This window comes from Corvus brachyrhynchos, unplaced genomic scaffold (assembly GCF_000691975.1).
Source record: "Corvus brachyrhynchos isolate BGI_N302 unplaced genomic scaffold, ASM69197v1 scaffold97, whole genome shotgun sequence".
Taxonomy (NCBI): domain Eukaryota; kingdom Metazoa; phylum Chordata; class Aves; order Passeriformes; family Corvidae; genus Corvus; species Corvus brachyrhynchos.
Window position 1 is genome coordinate 3,927,425 of NW_008239758.1, and position 23,422 is coordinate 3,950,846.

Below are 23,422 nucleotides of genomic sequence, written 5' to 3' on the forward strand. Positions count from 1 at the left end.
CCTTTCCAGGGGATGGGCTCCAGTTATCAGAGACACCTACACTGAGGCCATCACTTTTTGGCTGTTCTATTACTGATAGTGACCTGGTTTTTTATTTGTTGGGAGAATCGAGAGTCTTTGAGGTGATGAGGATGTGACATGGGGCAAAGGTGGTTTTTACATATGCCAGACAGAGAAATTTTCAAGATTTTAGTTTCTTTCTCTCTGTTTATTCAGTCCATTGAAAATTGTAGTGTCTTGCTCTGTAGTTTGTGTGAAAAATATTTCTTGCTGGCTTTCGTATTAAATTACTCAATTAGTTACTAATTAGCTAATATTAAAATGAAATCACATTTATGTTTTTCTTTGAGGTAATCTGTCATTATTAGTACTGTCAGATTTTGCTGATTAGATAATATTAAAGTTTTTGTTTTGAGGTGACAGTTGGCTTCCACTATTTGAAAAACAGCAATAGAGCTAAATGTGTATTTCTCAATACTTGCTTTGTTAAGATTCCACAGGTAAGCAGTTCTTGAAGAAATTGGAAAAGGAGGTTAGTTCTAATGAAGGAAAGCAATCTCCATGAAACAAAATCCAAGTGTTTTAAAAACACAGCATTGTGTATCTGTAGTTCTTGAGCATATTTTTAATTGTATTGGTCATTGTGTGCTATTTACAGTTACACAGTGAAGATTGTGCTTAACAGAACTGAGTGATGGTTGAGAGGAGCATGTGAGATCCGATATTTAAACAGGCATTCCATGAGGGTGCTCCTTAAGAATGTTTGAACATGGGGAGAAACAAAGAATATCTACACTATGTCTATTACCAATTGTTTCATGTTTTCCTATTAAAGAACATTAATCCATGTTGTATGTTTCACTTACATGTTAATTTTGAGGAGCCATAACTGTGCTCTCATGTATCTTGATGTTTGACTGCTGGACTGATCCAAGGTTATTTGCATCCCTTGAGAGTGGGATCCCATCCTTGGGAGTGGAAGGACTGATTTTGAGCATGTTAAAGCATGGTAAAAAAATCGAAGAGTTTTCTCCAGATATTTTTTTGCAAGACTTGTCTTCTACTTCCAGGGGGAAAAAAGTGTAGATCCATGCTAGTGTCTCTTTTTTCCTTTTGTGAGGTGGTATTGGGTAAGGTTACCTTTTTGTAACTTTGTTAGAAGATTCAAACTGACTTCGTAGTTTTTTATAGTTTGCCTTATTTCTGCCATCTGCTTGTAATACTTATTAAGCATAAGTTGGGAAAAGCAGAAAGCTCTTCTAAGTCCAGGGTGTACAGTAAATGATAACAAAGGATGGATTTTTAATTAAAACGACCTCCTTTGAGACTGCTGTTGGCAACTAATATCTCCTTGAAGGTCACTTTAAAATGAATAGATTCTATGCTAAAACTGGTATGATTTTGCTTTTACTGTTTAAGTAGCAGAATACACGGGAAAATGGTTCATTGTCAAGTTAAAGCAGGTTGTCATCTTATATTTATCTTTCCTCTGAAAGATTTGACAATTGCCTTTTTGTACGGTACCAGTATGTCATTCATTTTTACCAGGTTTTGTAAAGAAATGAGAATTGTGCAAATGTTTTGTCTTCCAGTTTCTTCTGTCTGAGCTTCTGAAATTATTTGCTAATTCCCACCAAGTCAGGCAAAAGTGTAAATTGTTGGTTAGGCAGAGGAGACAAACAGATTAGAGCCCTTCCTCCACTTGCTTTATGTAATGGTTATTTGATGATGCTGGTGGTTATTTATTCTAAAGTGTTGCTGTGTGCAATATTAGATGTTCATTCAGCATATGCTGTTTCTTTCTCTCATTTCTGCTGGTGTGTGACATTGAGCCCTTGTCTAAGACAGAATGCTCGAGTGTAGGTATATAAATAAAAGCCAAACTTGTCATTTAGGTTACAGGGTATATAAATGTACCAGTTTGCTTTTCCTGAGGTTCAGAATGCTGTCTGTATATAACCCAGTATAAAAGAGAAATGTTTAGTAGTTAATTGCAATTACTTCCAGCTATTTGCTAGGGGTATTTAATGTAAAATGTTAGGAAAATATAAACTGAATATCATATGTTTATGATGAAATCATCTACTAAGTAAAGCTTTTTGTGTAAATCTCACAGTGATGTAATGCCACGTGAGCATAGGAAGCAAACCTTTTATGTTACCTCAAGTCCATCTTATAATCCTGAATAATGTAAATAAATAAAGTGCACTGAAGAAATTCCATTTCTACTTTCCAGTGGTAATAAAGAGAAGTCTATTGAACAGATAAGCTAGTGCACTAAAATTATATTCCATTACTGCCCTGGGGGATATAAAACCTATAATACCTCTACTATTTTCCTCCAGATAATGTGAAAGATTCTTCTTTCTCCTCAGTCAGCTTAAAATCAGGACTTTTTTTTTTTTTTTAAGGTGTCACCCTGAAACAGACACTTCCCCATACAATTCTGCATGAAATTACGATGATAGTTGTTTCTTTGTTTTGTGCTACAGCTTGTGAGCATGTCTTAAACAAACAGATTGTAGCGTGCTTCATTTGTTTTCTTTCTAATGCTTTACAAAAAGTGTATTGGAAAAAGAAAGTCTTGTGATTTTTGCCAAATCTTCAGCGGAAATGAATTGATCAAAATGAGAACCTGTATAAAGCTCCAAGCTCTGTAAGAAATTACTGTCTTGCAAGTAAATTAATTTATATGTTTAAGGCAATACAACTTGCAGCGACTTCAGTGTGATCTGAACCCATCATCTTTTGTTTTCTTTAGTAGTTTGTTCTAAATTGTAGTTGGTGCAGTAGAAATGAATAGGGCATGTATCATCTGAATAGGCTGTCAGATTTACAGGTTAGCATCTGAATTTGGCAACCAGTTGCATAATTAAAAGTCTAATAAATGCTTTTCAAAAACTAAAACCCTTATTATGGTTATAATGGAATAGATTTCAGTAACAGTATACATTTAAATCTGGCTGAGACCTTGGCAACTGATCCAAGAAAGAGATACACAGTAATGGTTGAATTTTGAATCTCTGGGTATGCTGTAGTTTGTGTAATGGTGAGCTTAAGTGAGTAAACCTTGTAACATTGTGGAAGAGTTTTGCTTCGAGTTTCTCTTTTCTTTTTTGCACATTTAGCATGTGAGATAAATCAGAGGCCGCTCTATCAGTCTGGAGTGTTTTTCCAGGCAGAGTGTGACAGCTTGGGATTGATACCTTATTTCATTACATGTGTCAGGACGAAAGATAACTGCCATATAATGTAATACAAGCAGTTGTTGAGTATTCCCTGTTGAAAGGGTAAGACTGTTGTGTGAAATTTCATGTAAGTTCTGATTTGGATAATTTTCAGTTGCTCCTTTTGTGTTTACACATTTATTTCTACTGTGAATTGCGTAGCAGTCTCATTGCAGTAGAACCGATAGTAAGTGATCTTAGTAGATGTACATTAGTTTGTGAATGGAAACTGTTCCATTGACATCAAGTAGTTTAATCCAGAAATTAATGAGCTTCTAAAGGATTAGGAAAGCCACTGGACATACACTGTGCTGAAATGTAGCAAACAAACTGCACTTGACCCAGCTGTCCTTAGGGATGTTGTTAACAGAACTCTGAGTACCAGGTGAGCAGAGCAGCAGCCAATGATTTCACTAGAGCTTAATTCTGAAGAGTAGTCACAAATAGGATTCTCTATAAATTACATGGATTTAAAGATGTTATCAGAAATTACTTCCTCCTCATCTTGTGAAGTCAAACATGTGTCCATGAGCTCATGCAGTTTAAACTGGTAAAAGCTGTATGGGGAGAAAGCATTCTCAGAACTTGAAAACCATTGTTCGTGGCATGAGAGATGCATCACAGACACTTGTTGGCAGTGCTATTAGTCTTTTGGAAATCAGTTGGTGTTTTGACTGTGGTGTTTCGTTTTTAAAATGGTCTGGAGGTTAAAAACATAAACATAACAGTTCAATAATCAAAGGCAAATTTGTCTTTGGGGGTTTTGTTCTGATCATTCACTCTGAGTTTTTGAACTGCATTGGATTGAAGTCTGTGTTTGATAATCTGAAAGAGCAGAAAAGCTATCATGTTCAGAGGATTGATTGCATGAGGAAGTCTAGTTGTCATTCATTTTGAACTAAATGTGTTATCCTGGGGGAATGTGGGAATCATAGAAGTAGTCAGCAGGAGCTTGCTTACATAACCTGAAATCTAATGCCTTTAATCAGCAATCTATTAAATGCCAATAGTATGGATATTATACTCTTTCCAACATTATTATTTCCAGAGCATTTGTTTATGACATGTTTGAGTTTAAGATGAGTTGGTAATGATGTGGTCGCCCTTTTATGCCAGCTCCCTTACTTGTGCCAGGTTCCCGTGTGTGGATGCTGTAGCATTTCTCTGGAGGCAGGGAATCTCTTTCTGATACAGAGTTTTTATTTGCTGGTTGTTGTGTGACTGCATGTTGCCATTTTTTTTTCCTGCCAATATTATGAGGCAGTTGATCCTTTCTAATGGAGTGAAAAAGGGGAAGGGGGGAAAAAGAAGAAGCAACCATTCTTTTGGTGTGGGCAGCTTTTGTTCAAAATTGATTTTGCTTCTGATTGGTTTTGCCAACTGGAGAAATTGAATAAATCGGGGTATAATTTGAAACTGGTTTTGTTTCAGATCCAGTGCCTTATGTGCATTAATCTTGTTCTGTGTTCTGCTTGATTGTGTTACAACTCTATAAAAGGATTTGTTTGACAACATTATCTTTTTGTAGTTTCTGATGATACTACTGGGAGTGGCTAATTTTATAGAAATTGATGGTGACAGAAACCAGGATGGAAGTCTAGGTTGTACCTGCTAGTTAAAGTCCCACCTACACTCAATCTGCTTTTTTTAGCAAAATGAGAATATTATTAAGTGTGTTTATATATATTGCAACTTAGACCAGTGCATTCAAAATCTTAAGGTACCTTTAATATTTGTGGTTAGGGCTATTTGACACCTAAATATACTGATACTTGGGAAAATACTGTGTAAAGTGGAAAAAAGCAAAGAAACTTTGTTCTTTCACTCTCAGGATTATTTACAAAAATGAAAAGTATTTTTGGACAATCAGATGTGTTGGAATGCATACACAGTCCCTATATGTATACTATGCCATCATATATAGACTATGTTTATCACACCCTTGGCTGTCTGATCTGTACTTTCCCTATCAATCTATCTCCTCTAGAAATTTTTCTAACATTCCAAACCTTTAAATAACTTTGAACAGCTGCCTTCAGGAAAAAAAAAAAAATTATAAAAAAGTTTTCTTCTCCACCATCTGCTTTGCATTTTGTATTGTTAAGCCTCGCTCTCTTTAGCAGTAAAATAAAGAAGCCAAACAGAAATACCACAGTATTTGAAATTTCAGAGATCCATTTTCTTAATTCTGTCATGTTTTAAGAGACACTTTTTTCCTTTTTTTTAAAAAAAAATGAAGTTACTAAGAAGTTTGAAGTGGTGATTTTGTCTTGCATTCTCCTTTTCTCTAACATGCAATGTGTCTGTCCCAGATTCTGAGTTCTAAAAGTCTGTGCTTCAAATTCTGACATTTTATCCTGGGGCCTCTCTTAGGTAACTTTGAGAGAGATTTTTAACTTATGTATAGTTTTCTTACTCTTTCAAATTGAACATTTGGGTTCAAGATAAGCATGATAACTGTTCCAAGTGATTTCTTCATGTTCTTTAAAGAATTTTGATTCATGAAGTGTCTCATTTCTTAATTTAAGTCTCTTGCAGAAGGTGCAAGGTGATTTTCTTGAAGGAAATCATTCTGATTATGATATAAATAAAAATCTTACTGGCATGAGTTGTTCTCAGCCATGTAATCTGTTCAAGGCTTCCTGCCCCTAATTAATCCAGTTAAGAGCAGAGTAGGTGTTCAGTAACTACTGACTGCACATAAAACCTTTGACCTGTGATTAAAAGGGTTTTTCCATATTTTGAAGTGTGTAATAGTTGATGTGGCAAAGTGAGTCAATCTTGCTGTCCTTTTTTTTAGTAGAGATCATATTTATATGGCTGTTCTGTAAACAAAAATTACTCTACTGCTGTAGTGCTTCCTGTGGTTGTCTTCCTCTTATCATTCATTACTGTTGCTATTCAGGAAATCTTGACCTGTGTAAGCGTGGAGGCTGAAGAGGGGAAGTGACTTGTCCAAGGCTACTAAACAAGCTAAAACGACTAATGGGGCACTTTTTGTTTTAATGCTGTGTGTTTCATGGAGTTGATTGAAAAAATCCTAAACCATCTGAACACTAAGGACTGTTGTTTTTGTCTCTATCCTGTGAGCAAATGCAGGACAAGTCATGTAGGTGAGGTTTTGCTGTGGGGTTATGTTCACCTTCTTCAGCTGAAGTCAAGGTCTAAGACTTGGTGATTAGTTTGTCCTGTTGTGTTGTAGAAATGCATGTTTTAGGATAGAAAGACTTCTGTTCCTTCTCTTGAGGTAGAATTAAAGCAATATATATGTTCATTGCTCCCAATGCAGAAAGAACCAAAAGACAAACAAAAAACTCCAACATTGAAAGCATTCTGGTTCCATTAAAAAAATTACGTCTACATAACTTAGTTATTTCTTCTGCTTTTAAGTTACAGCACTAAAGATTATTTTTTAATGCAGGCACATAACGGCACATTACTTGAGAATTTGTTGATACTGAAATTAGTAAACAGAATAGATTATTCTTGAAAGTATCTGTAATGATTAGGTTCCCCTCGTTTATATGGGACATTAATAGAAATAAGAGTAACAACTGAAAAGAGAAGATGACTAGTATCTGAATTTATTTTCTATCTTTGTAATCATTAAATTAGAGGATAACATCAAATAACTTACTTAGGGCCAGATTTAAAAATCAAATGGACAGTTTTGGGCAGTGCTGTTAGATTTCATATGTGTGTAATGAACATCACTTTGCTGTTTAAAATGCTTGCATTGACAAACGAGTCTCTTTATACTGCCTTACGTAAGCATGTTGATAATATTCTTTATCTTTTATTATTTATTGCTTTAAATCATACTTTGAAGCACTTTGCTTTAAGGCAGGGTGTACCAGTGAGTGGATAGATGCATCAGAGTATTAAAATTGTTTTTTGTTGTTGTTGTCTGTTTTAAGTCTTCTGCCTTAATGGGCTTATTCACTTTATGAAAGGTAGCTTTAACAGGCAAAGACTTTTCCCTGCATTTGAGCACTTGCTATAAAGATTACCTTGAAATAATAAAGATACCACGAGTAATTAAAAATGACAGTATTTGATCTCTATGTATTTGGAAGAAAAATGAAAGCCTAAATATGGTAGAGGAAGACTTTGTAAATTTTAGCTGACTTCAAATTACAGTGTTGGGGGACAAAAGGCATTCTGCATGAGTTTTTACTTATATCAAATAGAGTATTCTAATTACTGTTATTTATTTTAAGATAAATGACATTGCCAAATACTGATGTTTTAAAATACAATGTAGGCCATTAACTCAAGAAGAAATCGCTCATCGGCGCGAACTTGCGAAACGAAGGCATGCAGAAAAATTGGCAGCGAGTCAAGGGAAGGAGCTGTCAGAAAAGCCCCCAAGTGAAAATTCATCTGAAGTAACTGGGAACACTGGTGATACGAAAGGTGTGTGGTACCTTGATACCTGTTTTTTAGGAGGATGTTTGATAGTAGTGTCTTGGTGTTGCCAAGGGGCTGTGTAAATCCACATCGTGCATCATCCACGTGCCAGTCCAAAGTTCAATGTGTGGAACTGAACAAAGAGTGAGGAGGGGTTTGTAAGAAAGCTGATAGTTCATAAATGGTGAAATAGTGGCATGGATTCATGTTCCTTAGCCTGAGAATGTGCTTGATCTCAGTACTTTATTTGAAGGGATATGATGCTTGAAGTAGATGCTCTGCTAAAAACTGTGTAACTTTCAACGCCAAACAGCCAATAAATTGGTACAAAAGCAGTGTTATGAGCAGCAGGACTGGGTAGCAGTTGTGGGGGTTGGTCTTTAGTGGTAGGACAAGAGGAAATGTCCTCAGATTGTGCCAGGGAAGGTTTAGAGGAAAAATTTCTTGACCAAAAGTGTAAAGCATTGGAAGAGTGTGCCCAGGGAAGTCATTGAGTCACTATCCCTGGGGATACTCAAAACATGTGACACTGAGGAACATGGGTTTGTGGTGGACTTGGCAGTGCTGGGTTGGACTTCAGGATCTTAAAAGTCTGTTTTAACTGGAACTATTCTGTGATTCGCCACATGTGGCAATATAATATATAGCTGACTTTTTTCCCTTCAGATGAGGAAAGTGGTTTTATGCTTAATGTATTTTTCTGACTGGTTAGGTGAAGAGCAACAGCTCACTGGTCAAGGAGACAGCATGACCTCAAAGGCTGTGAAACAGGAAGCAGACAACAAGGACTATTTCATTGCTTTTGCCAGAGTGTTCAGCGGCGTGGTGAAAAGAGGGCAAAGAATCTTTGTTTTAGGACCAAAATATGATCCTGCTGAGTCTCTGCACAAGGTAAGAGGTGACTGTGAACTGTTGCAATAACTTGGGATTCTTTTGAGACACTGATGACTTAACTTCTTACACGTGTCTCACTCAAAAGAGAGAAAAAAAGTTCAAGTGCAAAATTCCAGAAAGTATCAAAGTAATTTAAGTAATTGTGCTAATAGCTGATTGCAAACTCATTATAAACCTTAACATTTCCAAAATAAAGTACAGTGTTGTATTAGCTAACCATAAATCCAGTATGTGTATATTTTGTTTTTAAAAAAGATGTGAAGGAAAAAGCAATTCTTTTAGGGAACAGAAGGTGCACAATAGCGTTGGGAAAACTGGAGTTAAATGTTTTGAGATTCTGATCAAAGTAGTTCATTACTTTTGAATTTACTTCAAAACATTTGTTTTTTTGGTGATAATGAAAGGTGAGGTAGAAGTAGTACACACCTAAAATTTGCCAAAGAAGGCATTATCTTTTTTTATCTTCTTGGTAACATTCACTTATTTGCCTCAAGCCTGGATTTTTGAGAGTGTACGTTGGTTTTTACCATCTAAGGTTTGAGATGGAAATGCTCTAGGTTGTATTTTTTAGCTTTGGAATGCAAGGAGGTTTTGTGGAAGAGGTTTTTATCCGAGCTAAGTGATAAATACCCAGATGCCGGTTTTGTGCTTTGTGTAGCTGTCATCCCAGTGCTCTGCCACAGATGATCTGCCAGCAGTCCCTCATATGACATGCTGTACATTGGAGAACCTCTACTTACTTATGGGAAGAGAGCTTGAAGATCTTGAGGAAGTACCTGCAGGAAATGTTCTGGGTAAGAACTAGGATTTAATTTCCTACAACCTGAATCCTTATGTCATCTAAAATACACTGAAATTGGTGTGATGTGATTAATAAATAAGAAAACTTAAATCCGTGAATATTTTTACGTATGTTGTATGTGCAAAAAAGGAAGGCAGTCCAATTAAGTTGGGATTTGTGTGCACTTTGAAGAGGAGAAAACTGGGGATTACATTAGCCTGTTATCTTCAGGTTGGATTATTGCCAGGGAAGCATTGCTGCCAGGAATTGCCAAAGGCAGTAGTAAATTCTCATATTTCATAAATTGCAAGGATTATTTATAATATTTTCCCAACAGTGGAAGTTCTTTAATGTGACATTTCTAGTGATGTGGATGAGTGTAGTTTTATTTATGGGTCTGTTTGAACTCTGGTGCTAAAAATTACTTTTTTTATGGCTGTGGCAATTTTGTCACTTTCTCCATGGACGAAGTTGTAAAAGTCAACCTAATCATTGAGTTATGTTCTTTTGTGCCAGATTCTGAGCTGCTTTGCTCTAGAATAAGTAGCATTCTTCACTGGTTTTGTCCTTTATTTGTCTCTTTTTTTTCATAACAAAAGTAATGTTAAGAATTTAGAAAGTGTAAACTCTAAAAATGACTTGGTTCTTTTTTTTCATTGTGTTAATGAAAATGCTTGAACTACAGCAAAATACAATAATATTTTCATGTGTACTGCCTGATTTTTAGAAATTTATGGTGTATATATATAGTTAATGAAAAATAGGTGTACCCTGTAAGGGTTGAAATTTTTTAATTTAGGCAGTTAACTGTGCTTTGTCTCCTTTATCATGGGCCTAGCATTCAGAACATAAGCAGCTGGTGAATTTATTTCATTTGGAAGCTTAATGTTTTAAAATTCTGAATTATACCTTACTGTAGTCTGATTGTAATTGACCATTTGCAGTATGAAAATGGTGAGTGAGTGTGCCTGAGTGTGTATATGAGTGAGTATCTGAAAATAGATGAAGTATATGGTCTGTGTACCTCAAAAAATGATTAAGAGTTTGGGGAAAAATAAAGAAACCCATCCCAAAACACTCTGCAGTAAAAATGAAAGGATGTGGTCTTCATACTTAGTAAATACTCCTGGAGCTGCTTCCTGCAGAGAAAAAATGTATTGTGAGGATTTTGTTATGTTTTTAGTGTTAAGAGTTGGACCAAATTTTAAGAAACCTTTTTGTAACCATCAGATTCTACCAGAAGCTGTTGGTAGTCAGGTGCTGAAGGCTGATCTTCAGTGGCATCTAACTTTTCCATAACGAAAAGCAGTTTACTTCAGTAATATGAGTTCTAAATGGTCATATTTAGAAGAATTCATTGGAATTTTAAGATCAGAATTGACAGTTAGCCAGACTGTGTTTGGTATTTCATCCTTTGTCATCACCTCACGGTAAAGTGATGACCCAAAGCAAGGTTTAATTTTTATGTTAAACATAGAAGCTCAAGTCTGTATTTGGATTTTTACATCTAATGTAATTTTAATGATTTTTTTTTTAGACTAAAAATCCTAAATGCCTTTCCTTTGTTTCTCCCATTTCCCTGTAAGGCTGCACTGTTGATTTACATAAATTCAATAAACAATTTAATGATTTGATGATGGTTTACCACACTCAGAAGAAAATGCAATGCATTTATATGAAAGGAATGTGTAACAATGGTGATGCAAGACTTTTATTATTCCAGTTAGTAACAGTGATTTCTGTTTGTAAGGCCATTTGTCTTCCAGCTTTAGAGCACACAGCAGTGATTTCTCTCCAGCCATATAAGGAAATTGCTTGTGGATTATATAGTAAATTAAGGAAGCTTTTCTGAAAGCTCTGTGGTTTCACTCTATAATTAAGTTATTGCCATAAGGAATACACAGTTAATCATGACTGCCTATTTCCACTTTAGACTCGTGATATAGATTTTTTTCAGATTTTTTCATCAGGGTTTGGGGTTTTTTTGCTAATATTTATACATTGTTTCTTGAAAGGAAGGATCTGCTTGTTACTAGTAAGCGGCCTTTTTATCCTTTATACTGGCTTATGCAAAGGTTTAATGACAAAGACCAGGCTTGATACAGAGGTTGTTTTACCAAAGACGGAAAGATTTAATCCCTTGTTCCTTCTGTTCAATTAATATTACCTTAAAATACTACTCTCCTTTTAATTGATGAAAATCTGAGATTGCAAAATATCCTGAATAGAAAGGGCAGTGAAGCGTAGCGTGTTTGAACTGCAGAGCTGTGACAAACAGAATTCCACAACATCGAGCTGGAAAGAGATACTATGTCCTTGTCTAATATGTGTGGCCATTCTGGAAAGCTTTGGGCAGTTATTTTCTGGTATTATTTTGAGTTCCTGGAAGTTAGGAGATACAAAATATTTTGTGTTGGTTAATTTGTGTTGGAAGTTTGCAGCTTGACTGTTCAGCCAAAAGTATTTGTCAAAAAGCTTTAAGCAGTATGTCATTTTCAAGTAATATGGCAAATACAAAATAGAACCCTTCCATAGAGCTGTTTGTTATTCAGAATTTTTCTTTGCAAACTTGTGACTACTGTGCATTTTTGTAGGCCTTGAGTAGGAGGTGAAATATGATTGAAAACAAAAAGTTCTTGGGGACCAAGGGTAATAAAGTCTTTGTAATAAATCTTCTTCTAAAAATTATTTGTCAGAATAGTCTATGGAAAGAATAAAATCCTTGTCTTAGACAAAAACACCCAGTTTGTAGAATCTGTAATTTAGCAGAACTGTTGATTTATCTGAGAACTAAAAAGGAGTGTATGAACAAAGTGCCCTCTGAGAAGAGAGTACTCTCTTATTTTTCACCTTTTTATTTGTCACCTTTTTCCCCACCAGCACCTCTGTGAGATGTCCTGTGCCAGCAGACAGGATATTTTACTTGTTAACTGGCACTGCAAGGCTGTTCTTTGTACTCCTTTGAATGAACAGAGACCTTGCAGGAGGAGAATTTAGTTACTGGAGCAGCAGATAAGGTTATACCAGATTAGGCATGTGCCCTCGGGTTCCAGATGGCTCTTGTATTGAGTTGAGGCTGCTGAATGAAGAACATGATAGTCAGTGGAATGGGCCATGAGGTATCTGCAGGTTTAATTTGGAAAAATGTTGGAGTACTGGTCCAAAAATAAATCGTGTGTCTTGTGCACTGTTTCAGGAATGGCTTATTTGTCCTCTGTCACGTCAGATGCCATTCCAAGGTGTGCAGCTGCTGAATTTGAACCTCCCTGTGGGCATCAGCTCTGACAGTTCTGGGAGTGAGATCCTGGTCTTGCCAGTGGTCAATCAGGTCCATGCAGATGGTAGTGCTGGCTGTCTCTGGGTCATTCTGTCCTGACTTCAGGGCCATATCAGCTTCTGTACCAGCTTCACTTGGGCTGAGGCCTTATTATCTTAACAGAAACAGTGTTCTGCTTTGTGAATTCTAGCTAGGTAGGCCAGAACCATGCTTAAATTCCAAATATAGATGTACTCTGTACTTGCAGACATTAAGTGTGACAATTATGTGTGCCACCCAAATCCTTATGTCAAAATAAATTGATTTTTGATTCCAAGACATCTCAGGCACATTTTGTGCTTCCCTTTTGGAAGCTGCCTGAATACCCATTGGAAAGAAAAGTCCTGTATCGTAGACCTCGGACACAATATGTGCTGTTTGGACAGTACTGTCCTTCTGGAACTTTTAGGAGAGAAATGATACTTAAATATTATATTCCAAAGACTGCTGGACTGATGTACATTCTCAGTGACACTATAATTAACACTGGCCTTTGTTTCCATAGTATCATCTATGCAAATAGCAAGCTACTCTAACTGTCCCATGCTCCTTAAAGGCTTGTCCTTCTTTCCTACAGCAAAAATACAACAGAAAAAGGAGCTTGATGTAGGCAATCATCTGGCTATCCAGAGGTTTCAGCTTCTTCAGTGAGAGTTACAGAAGCTTAGGTTCTTGCTGGGACCCTCCCCTTGGGAGTATCAGTGGCACTGGAGGTTCCTGCTGCCCTGCAAACATCTCCAGAGGTGTTGGATTTGACAGGAGGTGAACCCTGGCTGTAGTGTGAAATCCACTGGTCTCTAATTTGATTATCATAGCTCTTCTTACTAGTGCTTGGTTTCTCTTCTAAAAGGGAAAATTAGAAGTGGTCCAGTTGGAATATATTAATTGGTTTAGTTTGGATGTTGTAGGTAAGTTCTTTTGTTTGCTGAGTAGTGTTAGATATTGTTTAACAAGCTGTAGAGACTGATAATGCAGGTACACAAATAGAAAAATTAACATTACCACAAACAATTCTTTTTTTTTTTTTTTTTTTTTTTTAATGAGAGTTGTGGGGAAGCAGTATTTTTTAGGTCTTTCCATGAAAGAAAAAAATGTTGCTTGTTTACCAGGAGGCAAAACAAGAACTTAAATTGAAACAGTGTTGAAAGCCCCACAAAAGAGATTATTATATGCAAGTTCTAAATTATTTCAATTATGTTTCTAAGTTAAGAGTATTTAGTCTAAATTAAAACTGTCTCACACCAGTAAGTGTTTTGAACTATTAATAGGTCTGTATTATGGGGAATGCAAAAGGAAAAGGGGGATGGTTGATTTGCTTGTTCCTATGCAAGAATCTCTCTCCCCTTATGTATGTAAATACATTTATTTATTTATTTATTTGTTTGTTTGTTTATTTGAACCAGTCAAAGAAAACGTACAATTACAGGAGAAGCATCACTTTGTAGCAGTTGTTGTGAAATTCTTGTGGTTGAAGACTGTAAAAAGAACGGAGTGATCCCCAAAGTGACAAAGGAAAAATCATGAGGCAATATGTGAGGAAAAAGTAATCTGGGCTCATAAGTAAAGATTTAACAAGTGCATGCCCTCCAGATGCACAGAATAATAGCTTCATTTTTTTCTCCCTCACTTTTTAATAATTTTTCTTGTTGCTGCCCTCTAATTGGAGACAAAATGCTTTTTTGTTCTCTGCAAAAAAAGGGTTGTTGGAGGTAGTGTAAGAAAGTATTTAAAAAATAAGGGAAAAAGGTAGTGGATTTTGTGATCATATCATGCACAGTTGAAGGGCTTAGAATTCCCATACTGGATATTGATTACCATTTCTAAGTAATGTAAGCAAGTGCTGATGTAAAAACCAACACACATTTTTGAAAGCACTGGTTTAGGTAGTTGTGTAAGTGAGTAATCATGTGGGATTTTTTAAAAATTGGCTCAGTCTCATATTTTTCCTGAATGAATAATTGAAGGATCATTCAGTGATACATTTTTGTTAATTGGAATAAAATTTATCTCAAGGCATGTTGTGCATGCCCACACACGAGTTCAGAATGGCATGCGTCTTAAGTCATTGATCTGTGTGCTGCTTTTTATCCACAAGTACCATAACAGTGGACTTGTGTTTGCTAGTGTACAAACCTAGATCCTAGAGCTGCCTATACAACTATTGAGGTGCTTTTTGTGTCTTGTTGAATACTGTTAAAAGAAAAGCTTTTCCCTTGACACTAGATTTGTAGTGCTTTAGTGCAGGGCTCGTAGGAGGCTGGATGATTTCCTGAATGTTTCCAAATGCAGTTTGCTATGTGAATATCAAGTGTTCCACCAAATTAGGAGCATTTGGTTTTTTAACTTACCAAGTTACATTGTTAAAAGCAGGAATCTAGAAGTCCCTCCTGTTGCCAGCTCACTGTCAGACTTCCTACATTTGACACACTGTTGTGTACCTTGGTGTTTCCATTTCTAAAATGCTCGTTTTCCCATACAGTGTTCTTTCATGCTTTAATTATTTATAAAGCACTTACAGGATTCTTGACATGGGAACAATGTGGCATAGGAAATGTGGGTGATGATGGATTCATACCTCTGTATTTTTTGGTACCTTTCTGAAGACAGGTGCCGCAGAGCTGCAGTAGCATGTAGAGCTGGTGTGAAGCAGTACAGCTAACCTCATTACAAGGTGTCTAACAAGCATTTTATTCCTTAAGGACTTCATTGAACAATTTAGGAGCTTTTAATAAGCAGCCTCTGTTAAGAGCAAAGAGCAGCTGCGAGCAGCAGTGCCATTTTAAAGGCCCAGAATGGCTTTCTAGGCCTGATGCCAACTAGCAGGCATTACCACCTTCTGCGAGAGCACTAGGAACAGGCCTGCTGTTCACCAGCCTTGTATTTCTGTGCAAACATTTGGTGGGCTAATTTCTCTCTCTGAATCAGTAATGCGATTATTTGAAAAAAAAGAATAAAATAAATAAAATCGCCAGCTTGAAGTGATTCCAGCTGCATGGGCTGTCTCATCCCAGCCTGCTGTGGTTGGTGAACACAGGAGGGCAGTCTTCCTCCAGAATGTTACTGAAATTAGCCCAAAGTACTGAATGAAACAAAGAAAACTCAAACCTTTGTCTTCAGTTTTGGAATGCTTACACTTTTTATCTCTAACTGCCATCTTATAATGCCTATAAAATAACCTTGCCTTTTAAACCAGTTTTTAGTAATCCAGCACTGTTGAGGAAAAGGTATATAATTGAATGGATTTTGTTGTTGAATGACATTTAATCTCTGTGGACTGCTGCATTTACCTGACACCATAGTACTTATATTATTTTCCTACCCAGGTAGTGTTTTATTAGTAGTTAAATTGTTGAAAAAATTGAATATGTTCAAGTTGTTTCTTTGAGCTAAAGACATAATAGTTAATCTGTTGTTTGGCCTCTTTCAGGGCTGGAAACTGAAACCATTTTCTTTAACTCTATTTTAACCATAGTGGATTTAGTCCCTTTGCAGTTCCTGCTCTTTGCTGTGTGTGCTTCTAACAAGGCAGGTTGAGAAATTAGTATTGCTTAGAGAGCAACATAACATGACATGGTGCACAGCTGATGAGCTAGCACCAAATGAAATTAGAAGTTTATTTTGCTGATCATCTGCTGAGTTTCCTTTGCCCTGTTTGCCTCACCATTTAATGTGATTTATTTCGGGGGCTTTGAATTGACAAACTTTATTGCAAAAGAAATAAGTGATTCATTACCTTGTTTTCAAATCAATATCAAGATATCACTAGAGAGGAAAAAAGCATGCCATGTCTTAGGTCAGAGTTATAGCACTGACATGTGTCTTTATTAACTCAGCTAAATTTGTTTTTTTTGGAAGGATACTTTGAATGGTTAAGAGTTTCCTTATAAAGCCTTTTTTGTTTTGAGGTTTTTTTGTGGATGTTTTTGGTTGGTTTTTGGTTGTTTTTTTTTTTTTTTTTTAATAAATTGCTTTTTGAGTAGCTGTATTTTTTCTGTTTTTCTGACTGTAGCTTATTAAGACTATAAAAGGAAATCATAAGTGTAGTAATTCTTTTTGAAGAAAAACACTTCTAAATTCTCTAGTGCTTCTGGAATGTTCTCTGCTCTAATTTTCATGATGAGATGATGAGATTTTAAAAATTTGTTTTGTCTTGCCACTGAAATACAAGGGGTTCTTTAATAATATTTAAAAAATTGAACTGTATAAGGCTATGTAAGCTAAAGTCATAATACATTCATCTACCCAAAAATGCTTGTAAATTTGCTCTGGACCCCTGCTGGATTATAGTGTGAAAAAATGCAAATGATTAAGTTTTTGAGGAAAGGAGAGACTGCAATGAAACATTCTATGTCAGCTTTATAGCAGCTCTTAGTTTCTATAATCTGTAAAATCTGAGCTTTTGTGTGAATGGAAATTAGATTTCTATATAATCTCCTAAATGCGAGGTAAGCTCCTGATTCTGTGGGGTTTGTCTGCAGACAGCTACTTGCTGATGCTTGAGGTTTCCCAAATAATACCAGAAGGAAAACTGCCCAGACTTGTCGGTGTTGGTTGTTGCTACTTGTGTGCCTGTGGGCAGCAGTGGGACTAACAAGAATCGAGACAATTTCATACCACTGCTGCTTGAAGGAGCTCAGAGCACAGCAGAAGGCACATGCTCTGCAGCTACTTAATATAAACATCTAGAAATAGAGTGGGCAGAGGGTCTGAGGTGCAGGCAGTTGGCTGTTTATCACCCCAGTGTTTATTGCAAAAAGAAGTGATTCTTGGCCATGAGACTTCACATTTGTCCAATGCTTGTTACCACACTGCTATCCATTGTTCAGAATTCAGGGCCAGTGTTAGAGGGGCCTGGCTCCTCTTGTGTCAGAGTGGACAATTGACTTCTGTAGTCATTGCCCCTGGGCAGGTGTTACTCAGCCTTTCAGTAGCTAACTGTGGGTTTAGGTCTCAGATACTACCTGGCTTATCTCCAAAATCTCCAAATCTTCTGTGAGTGGTTGGATGGGTGTAATTTTGCAAGTCTCTTTAAAATGAAAAGACGGGGATTTCCCCCAGTGTTTCACACTTACTGTCTTTAAGGCAGCATCAATGTACTATTTTTAGTCTCTCCCTATATGAAAGTGCATGTATAAATAAAGGGAGAAGTTATCTACAGAAATAGCCATATTTATTACTTGGCTAATGAACCTCTTTTCCAATACTGTATGAATAGAAGAAGTTAAAGTAGTTACTATCATCAGCGTAAAATGGTAATAGAAACCTTAAGGTGAAGTTTTGAGGTTATTTGCTGAGCTCACATCTATAATGTTGCATTTGGGATTTTTTTACAGCATACTGAGATGCCTCAGTGATGATTTGGGGAAATGACCTCATGTTTTCATTTGAAGAGCCTGAATGCTATGCCCTCCCTCAGTCTGCTTATAAAATTACTTGGAGCATGTTTGTTTTGTTTTTGGTGTGTTGTATTTTTTTAAAGCCAGTATCCTCTTTAAAACTAGAATGTCAGCATTTTTTAGTAGGTGTCTGTAGTGTAGCTGTTTGCTCCCTCTTTTCCTCTGATGTGGTTCTAAGGGAAACCATCTAACTTGCCTTGGTGGGTGAAAAATCTCTAGAGACTTTAGTGTCCATTACTAAATGAGGATCTATAACAGAGGAACCACAGTGACTTCAGTTTTGTACTCAAAGTTATGAGCATTCCATTTCTAAGAAAATCCTGCCTGTTAGTGCAGCTATGAAATGCTGTATTGAGGAAGTGGGAAACAACAGTCCAGGGATGAACTTGGGACATCAGGGCATTGGAGTAAATGTCCAAGAGATTCAGCAAACAGGCCTTGTTTGAGGAGTTAGTGTTTGAGGTTCAGTTTTCATCAGAGGTGTAAATTATCTGATTTAACAAGGCTCTGTATTTAGACTATATAAATGAACCTTTTATCCCCCTGTACAAAATGGCATTAGGCTTTTCTTCCTTCTGAATTAAACATGCTAGAGAATTGCCTTTGCAGAAGTTGTTGCTGTAGAGCTCAAACTTTCAGAAACCTGTTGTAAAGGAACATTTCCTTTATTTAATGTGACCATGAGTGTTTTAAAATTCAAACTGAGAATGTTCAGTGTCATTTCAGAAATAGGTGCAAAATAATTGCTTTAAGTACAAATGAGTTTGAAAACATACGCCTTTCTGCATGTAAATTCATGTATAGTAATTCAGACATGAAAAAGACACCATAAATCAAATCTGTTTAGGAATGTGTCCAGTTACCAATGCAGAAAAGAAGTTGTATTCTAAAAGGATATTGGGTTTTTTATGGATGTTATTTATGGAAAATGCATCTCTCTTGCTACTGTGATGGTATACATGAATCAAATACTGACATCTTTGAAAAGGTGTGTGTATTTTTAATCATCTGGCTTTTCCTTTAGCTGTTTTTCTCAGATAAAGTTCAACTTCTATCTGATGAATTAAGTTGCAGCTTCATTGCAAAGGTAGTCACTTCGTCTACAAAAAGGTGTGAAATGTAGGCATTTGTCAGAGTATCAAGTTACAGTATACTTGAGGGCAGGTAACTAAATAAAAATGTAACTGGAATGCTGCCTCAGGTGTCACTTAGGCTGGACTTTTACTCAAGTGTGCAATTGCAAAGACACTGAAGAGTGTAAAAATGACATTAAATCATAAAGTTATCCATGTGGATAATCACTGTTTTCTGTATCATAGAGATGTATTGTGTATAGTATGTGTGTGCAGTTCTGTCCTAACACAGCTTCTCTCTTGCCAGGCCTCAAATACAGTTCTGCTTCTTTATCCTTTTGCAGTCTCAGGCAGGACACCGTGCTTTTCCCAACACAACCTAAATAACACAAATAATCACATTAATGATAGAAAAGATTTTCATTCCTGATGTTTATCAGTGCTGAAATATACTGTGTATAACACTGGGGGCAGGGGAGGAGAAACTTGGATCTAGAAATTAATTTAGTTGTCTCAAAATGTCATCCTCTCTGTGCCCTGATGGAGGCAGTGAATAAGTGATGGATAAACGTGGTTTTTCTAGGCAGTGTAGGCTTTGTTGGTTAAATCTAGTTTGTTACTACTTTTGCAGAGTTCTTCTCTTCTGAGTATTTTCTTTTAAATCTTTCCTTTTTCTGCTTTAGTACCTCAGGAAGTTGTTCTCTTTATATGTGTTTTTTAGCAATAAAAAATTTACAATTGTCCTGAATATCTAATCTTCTCTCTTTCTGTACAAACTTTTCTCTAAGGTTCTGCAAAATGGAAGCACCTTTATGTGGCTTTGATTGAATAAGGGTTTTTCCCATCTTTAAACAAGTATCCTGTGAACAAAACAGTTCTAAAGAACAAATTTAGTGGTCTTCTGGTTTTCACTCAGTTTGTTTATTATAGCATGAATATATACAACTGTCTGATAAGGATTGTATTTTAGTTGAATATCAAATATCTCAATATTCAGAGCATCTGAGTTATGAGGATGATTCCTTGAAAAATTAGGGTAGTTAGAGAATTGTCATGTAATTGTCCATGTTTCTTTACAGGAACTGGCTATAGGAACCAGTTAACTTGTTTTATCCTTGAACTGTTTGCTTACTCCCATTTAATGTGAAGCCAGAGGACACTGTTTTTCATACAATACAAAAAGTGCTGCTATTTCCACTTCGGGTGAAGATCTCATACAGATTCACAGCACTGTCAGCGTAGTGAAAACTTCGGATTATGGTTTTTAATGTGCATTTCTTCATGCAGAAAATCTACAAATGTTTTGACTCTAAATTAAATTAATCTCACAGAGTAGTCTGAGAGCCAAAAATCTGCAATCAGCATGGTTCTTACTTATTAGCTCAACTTGGAAATTTGTAGGTTTCAGAGGCAGTGTAGTGTTAAGCAAAGGCACTACCATGAAAACATCTTGTTCGGCTTCTTTTTTTTTGACACTTTCTTTGTCCTGAGAGCAGCTACTGCTTTATATGAAAAAGAGCTTCTCTGTGGATGTTTCTTTAACTTTCATAGCTACACTAATTGCTTTCTGCTCAGAGTAATAGCCGGACTGCAGAAATTAGGCTGGACCTCCCTCAGCTGTCTTTGGAGCGTTAAGGTGGCTCTGAAATCGACTCTTTTCCCCCTAAGCTCCCCAGCCCAAATCTTAGTGTTAACCTCTTGTTTTCCCTTTCTATTCGACCTTTCTCTCTGTATTTCTGTTATTCTACCTCTACTTTTAATTTGTATTACCTTAGTTATCCCATGTCAATAAAGTAAGAGTACATGAGAATATTTTAGTTAACCACAGCCTAAGTAAACGCTGAAGCTCTTCTTTTAACTGGCACTGTTTATGCAAAACCACTAATCTGTGAGGGCAATTTACTTGAATGTTTTCCAGGAGAGGAGCAGAATACCTGCTTTCACACCTGCCTGTGGAGAAGTGTTCCTCTTATTGTGTAGTAGACCAGGTGCGTGTAATACACAGCATCCTTCCAGTGAATACCATCTGTGGCTGTGAAATGCCTCTACTTCTACATTTGAACTAGCCACAAAAGCCTTCATTTATTCCTTCCATTGTCTGTTGTTACCAAAGCTTCTTCAAGGAGTTCAGAAAAAGCAGTGAGGGATTGCACGGAGGGCATGGGAGTCTGAGTGGGGAAGACCAGTTTGGAATCATTTTTGCACATAACCCCACTGAAAGAACGTGATTCACAGGGAATCACAATCCTGTGCAGCAAACGGGAAGGTTAAAAAGTCAAGAGACTGTTAATAAAGGCTGTGTTTTAGTGACTAATTTTCTAAATATTTTCTCGAAATTTTGATGTTTCATGTCTCAGATTAAATTTCAGAAGTGTTGTGAGGGTTGTTTGGCCTGTGTCAGGCTGTGAGTCATGGAGCTGGCTTTGTCTGGGCTATGAACTGTGGGGGGGACTTAAGGCAGAGCTATATTTAGGAGTATCAACTGATGTCAAACTGTGGAGCACTGCTAAACAACAGTGTTAAAGGGGCAGCACTGGATAGTTTAGGCTCAAAGTTCAGATTGTTTGTAGTGCTTTTTTATTTTGTAAATAATTGGAAAAGCTGATATTTACTAGAAGTATTCTGCAATTCGCAAACCAAGCAGTGTGAGTTTCAACTCCTTTTGTATTTAGCTAGTAAAAATTATTGTAATTTCATTGTCAAAACGGTATGATTTGAAAATAACAAGCCTAGATAGTACTTCTAGTTTTACATGTTTGAGAATCTGAATGGGTAAGAATGCTATTTATAAAGAATTAATTCCAGTCATAGATAGGCAAGAAATAATGTTCGAGGGGCTGTTAATGTTGAGTTTGTCTTAGGATGCAGAACACCTGCTCACCTTACTTGATTGTATTTTGAAATTTTGTCATTAAGGCCTGGAACCAAATTTAGATACCTTTTTGCATCTAATTAAGACTAAAAGAAGTTTCTAAACTTTCTTGCTCCCTACTACCTAATTCCCTCCAGTGAGGTCTGTTATGTATAGGGGCAAAATTCAAGAGTGGTTTTTAAAAATGAAAAGCTCCATTTTCCAAGGCTGCTCCTCTGTCATGACTGTTATGGACTGTAGATAATGATTTTGTGGGGTTTTACATTTGGTTACCTTCCTTTGAGCGTGCATGTTTTGATAGATAATTCACCTAATTTGGTACTGAGAATTTTGTGTTGCAATCTTTGCTTCTGGTCCTGTCTGTGTGAAAACAGAGTTTGCAGCAGGAAAACTGCAGTGAGTGTAAGAACCGCAGCTGTGATGTGAGCCAAAGTTTTTCTGGATAGAATAGAGGTAATTTCTGTTATCCCAATAAATTTGAAGTCAGGAAGTTTTTCTAAGACACTCGATGTTGGTTTAAGTGCATTATTATTGTCTTGAATGTAGGCAGACTGTGCCAAGACAATGTACTGGTGGGAAGATAGAAAAACTCCGCTCTGAATGTGTAAGTTTTACAGTTAAGTTAATGTATGGGGCATAATGTCAGTCTATCTGTTACTGACATTTTAAGCTTCAGTGGAGTGCCAGCTTTGACACAGATCTGTTTCAGTGACTAATTGGATTTGTGAAACATAATATTGAGCAACAAATACTCACCCAAAGACTTGATGTTTTCCAAGTGTCATATGTTAAGATTTGTACAAATCATGCTTTATGCAATGTTGAAGTATTGGGTCACCAACCGGTGTGAGTTGCACGGCTGTGAACCAGTTACTGTAAATGAGAATGCCACCCACTGGCAGTTCTTGTTCCATCAGTTATTGCGCTTACACAGAGATATTTAGACCCATTTCCCACTCTTTAGCCTGCTGGAGCTGATGAGGACTAGGTAGTGGAAAGCACACATGATTGAGAAGCTCTCAAAATGGGATATAAAATGTCTAGAATCCTGATGGTTGTATTTTTCGGAGCTTTTGCACAAAAGACTAATTGTTTCGTGATGTTCAAAAGAAAGTCCTCTGAGCAGTGTTACTAACAAAGCCTGGATTCCTGTGGACTGATGTCCTTAAAATCCTCAGCTCCCCTCTCTGCTGCGCCTCCCCTCTCCCGCAGTTGTGTCCCAGTTGGCCGGCCGGGATGCGTGTGCTGGTCGCCAGGCAGCTGCTTCCAGCCAGGACATATAATGATCGTGTTTTGCCTGCCCTTTCTTCGGTGAGCTCACCAATTTTGGTCTCCCTTCAGTACTTAGCCATTGATTTTACATAACTTGTGGAAACTTAATTACACCTGAACCCTCCCCTCTCTCTTGCTGGTGAACTTCGTGGAAGTTGACAACGTGTTTAAAAGTTGTTGA

The 23,422-nt window shown here is 36.8% G+C and overlaps 1 protein-coding gene across 2 annotated transcripts in view; it reads left to right on the forward strand.

The window, feature by feature from the left end:
- The window catches only part of EFL1 (elongation factor like GTPase 1), a 64,815-nt gene that overhangs the window by 10,315 nt on the left and 31,078 nt on the right, over nt 1-23,422 (forward strand). For both annotated transcript variants that reach the window (XM_017742681.1, XM_008640065.2), the window contains exons 12-14: nt 7,492-7,643; nt 8,350-8,528; nt 9,190-9,325. In XM_017742681.1, the coding sequence (XP_017598170.1) occupies nt 7,492-7,643; nt 8,350-8,528; nt 9,190-9,325 (467 nt within the window). The remainder of the gene's footprint in view (nt 1-7,491; nt 7,644-8,349; nt 8,529-9,189; nt 9,326-23,422) is intronic.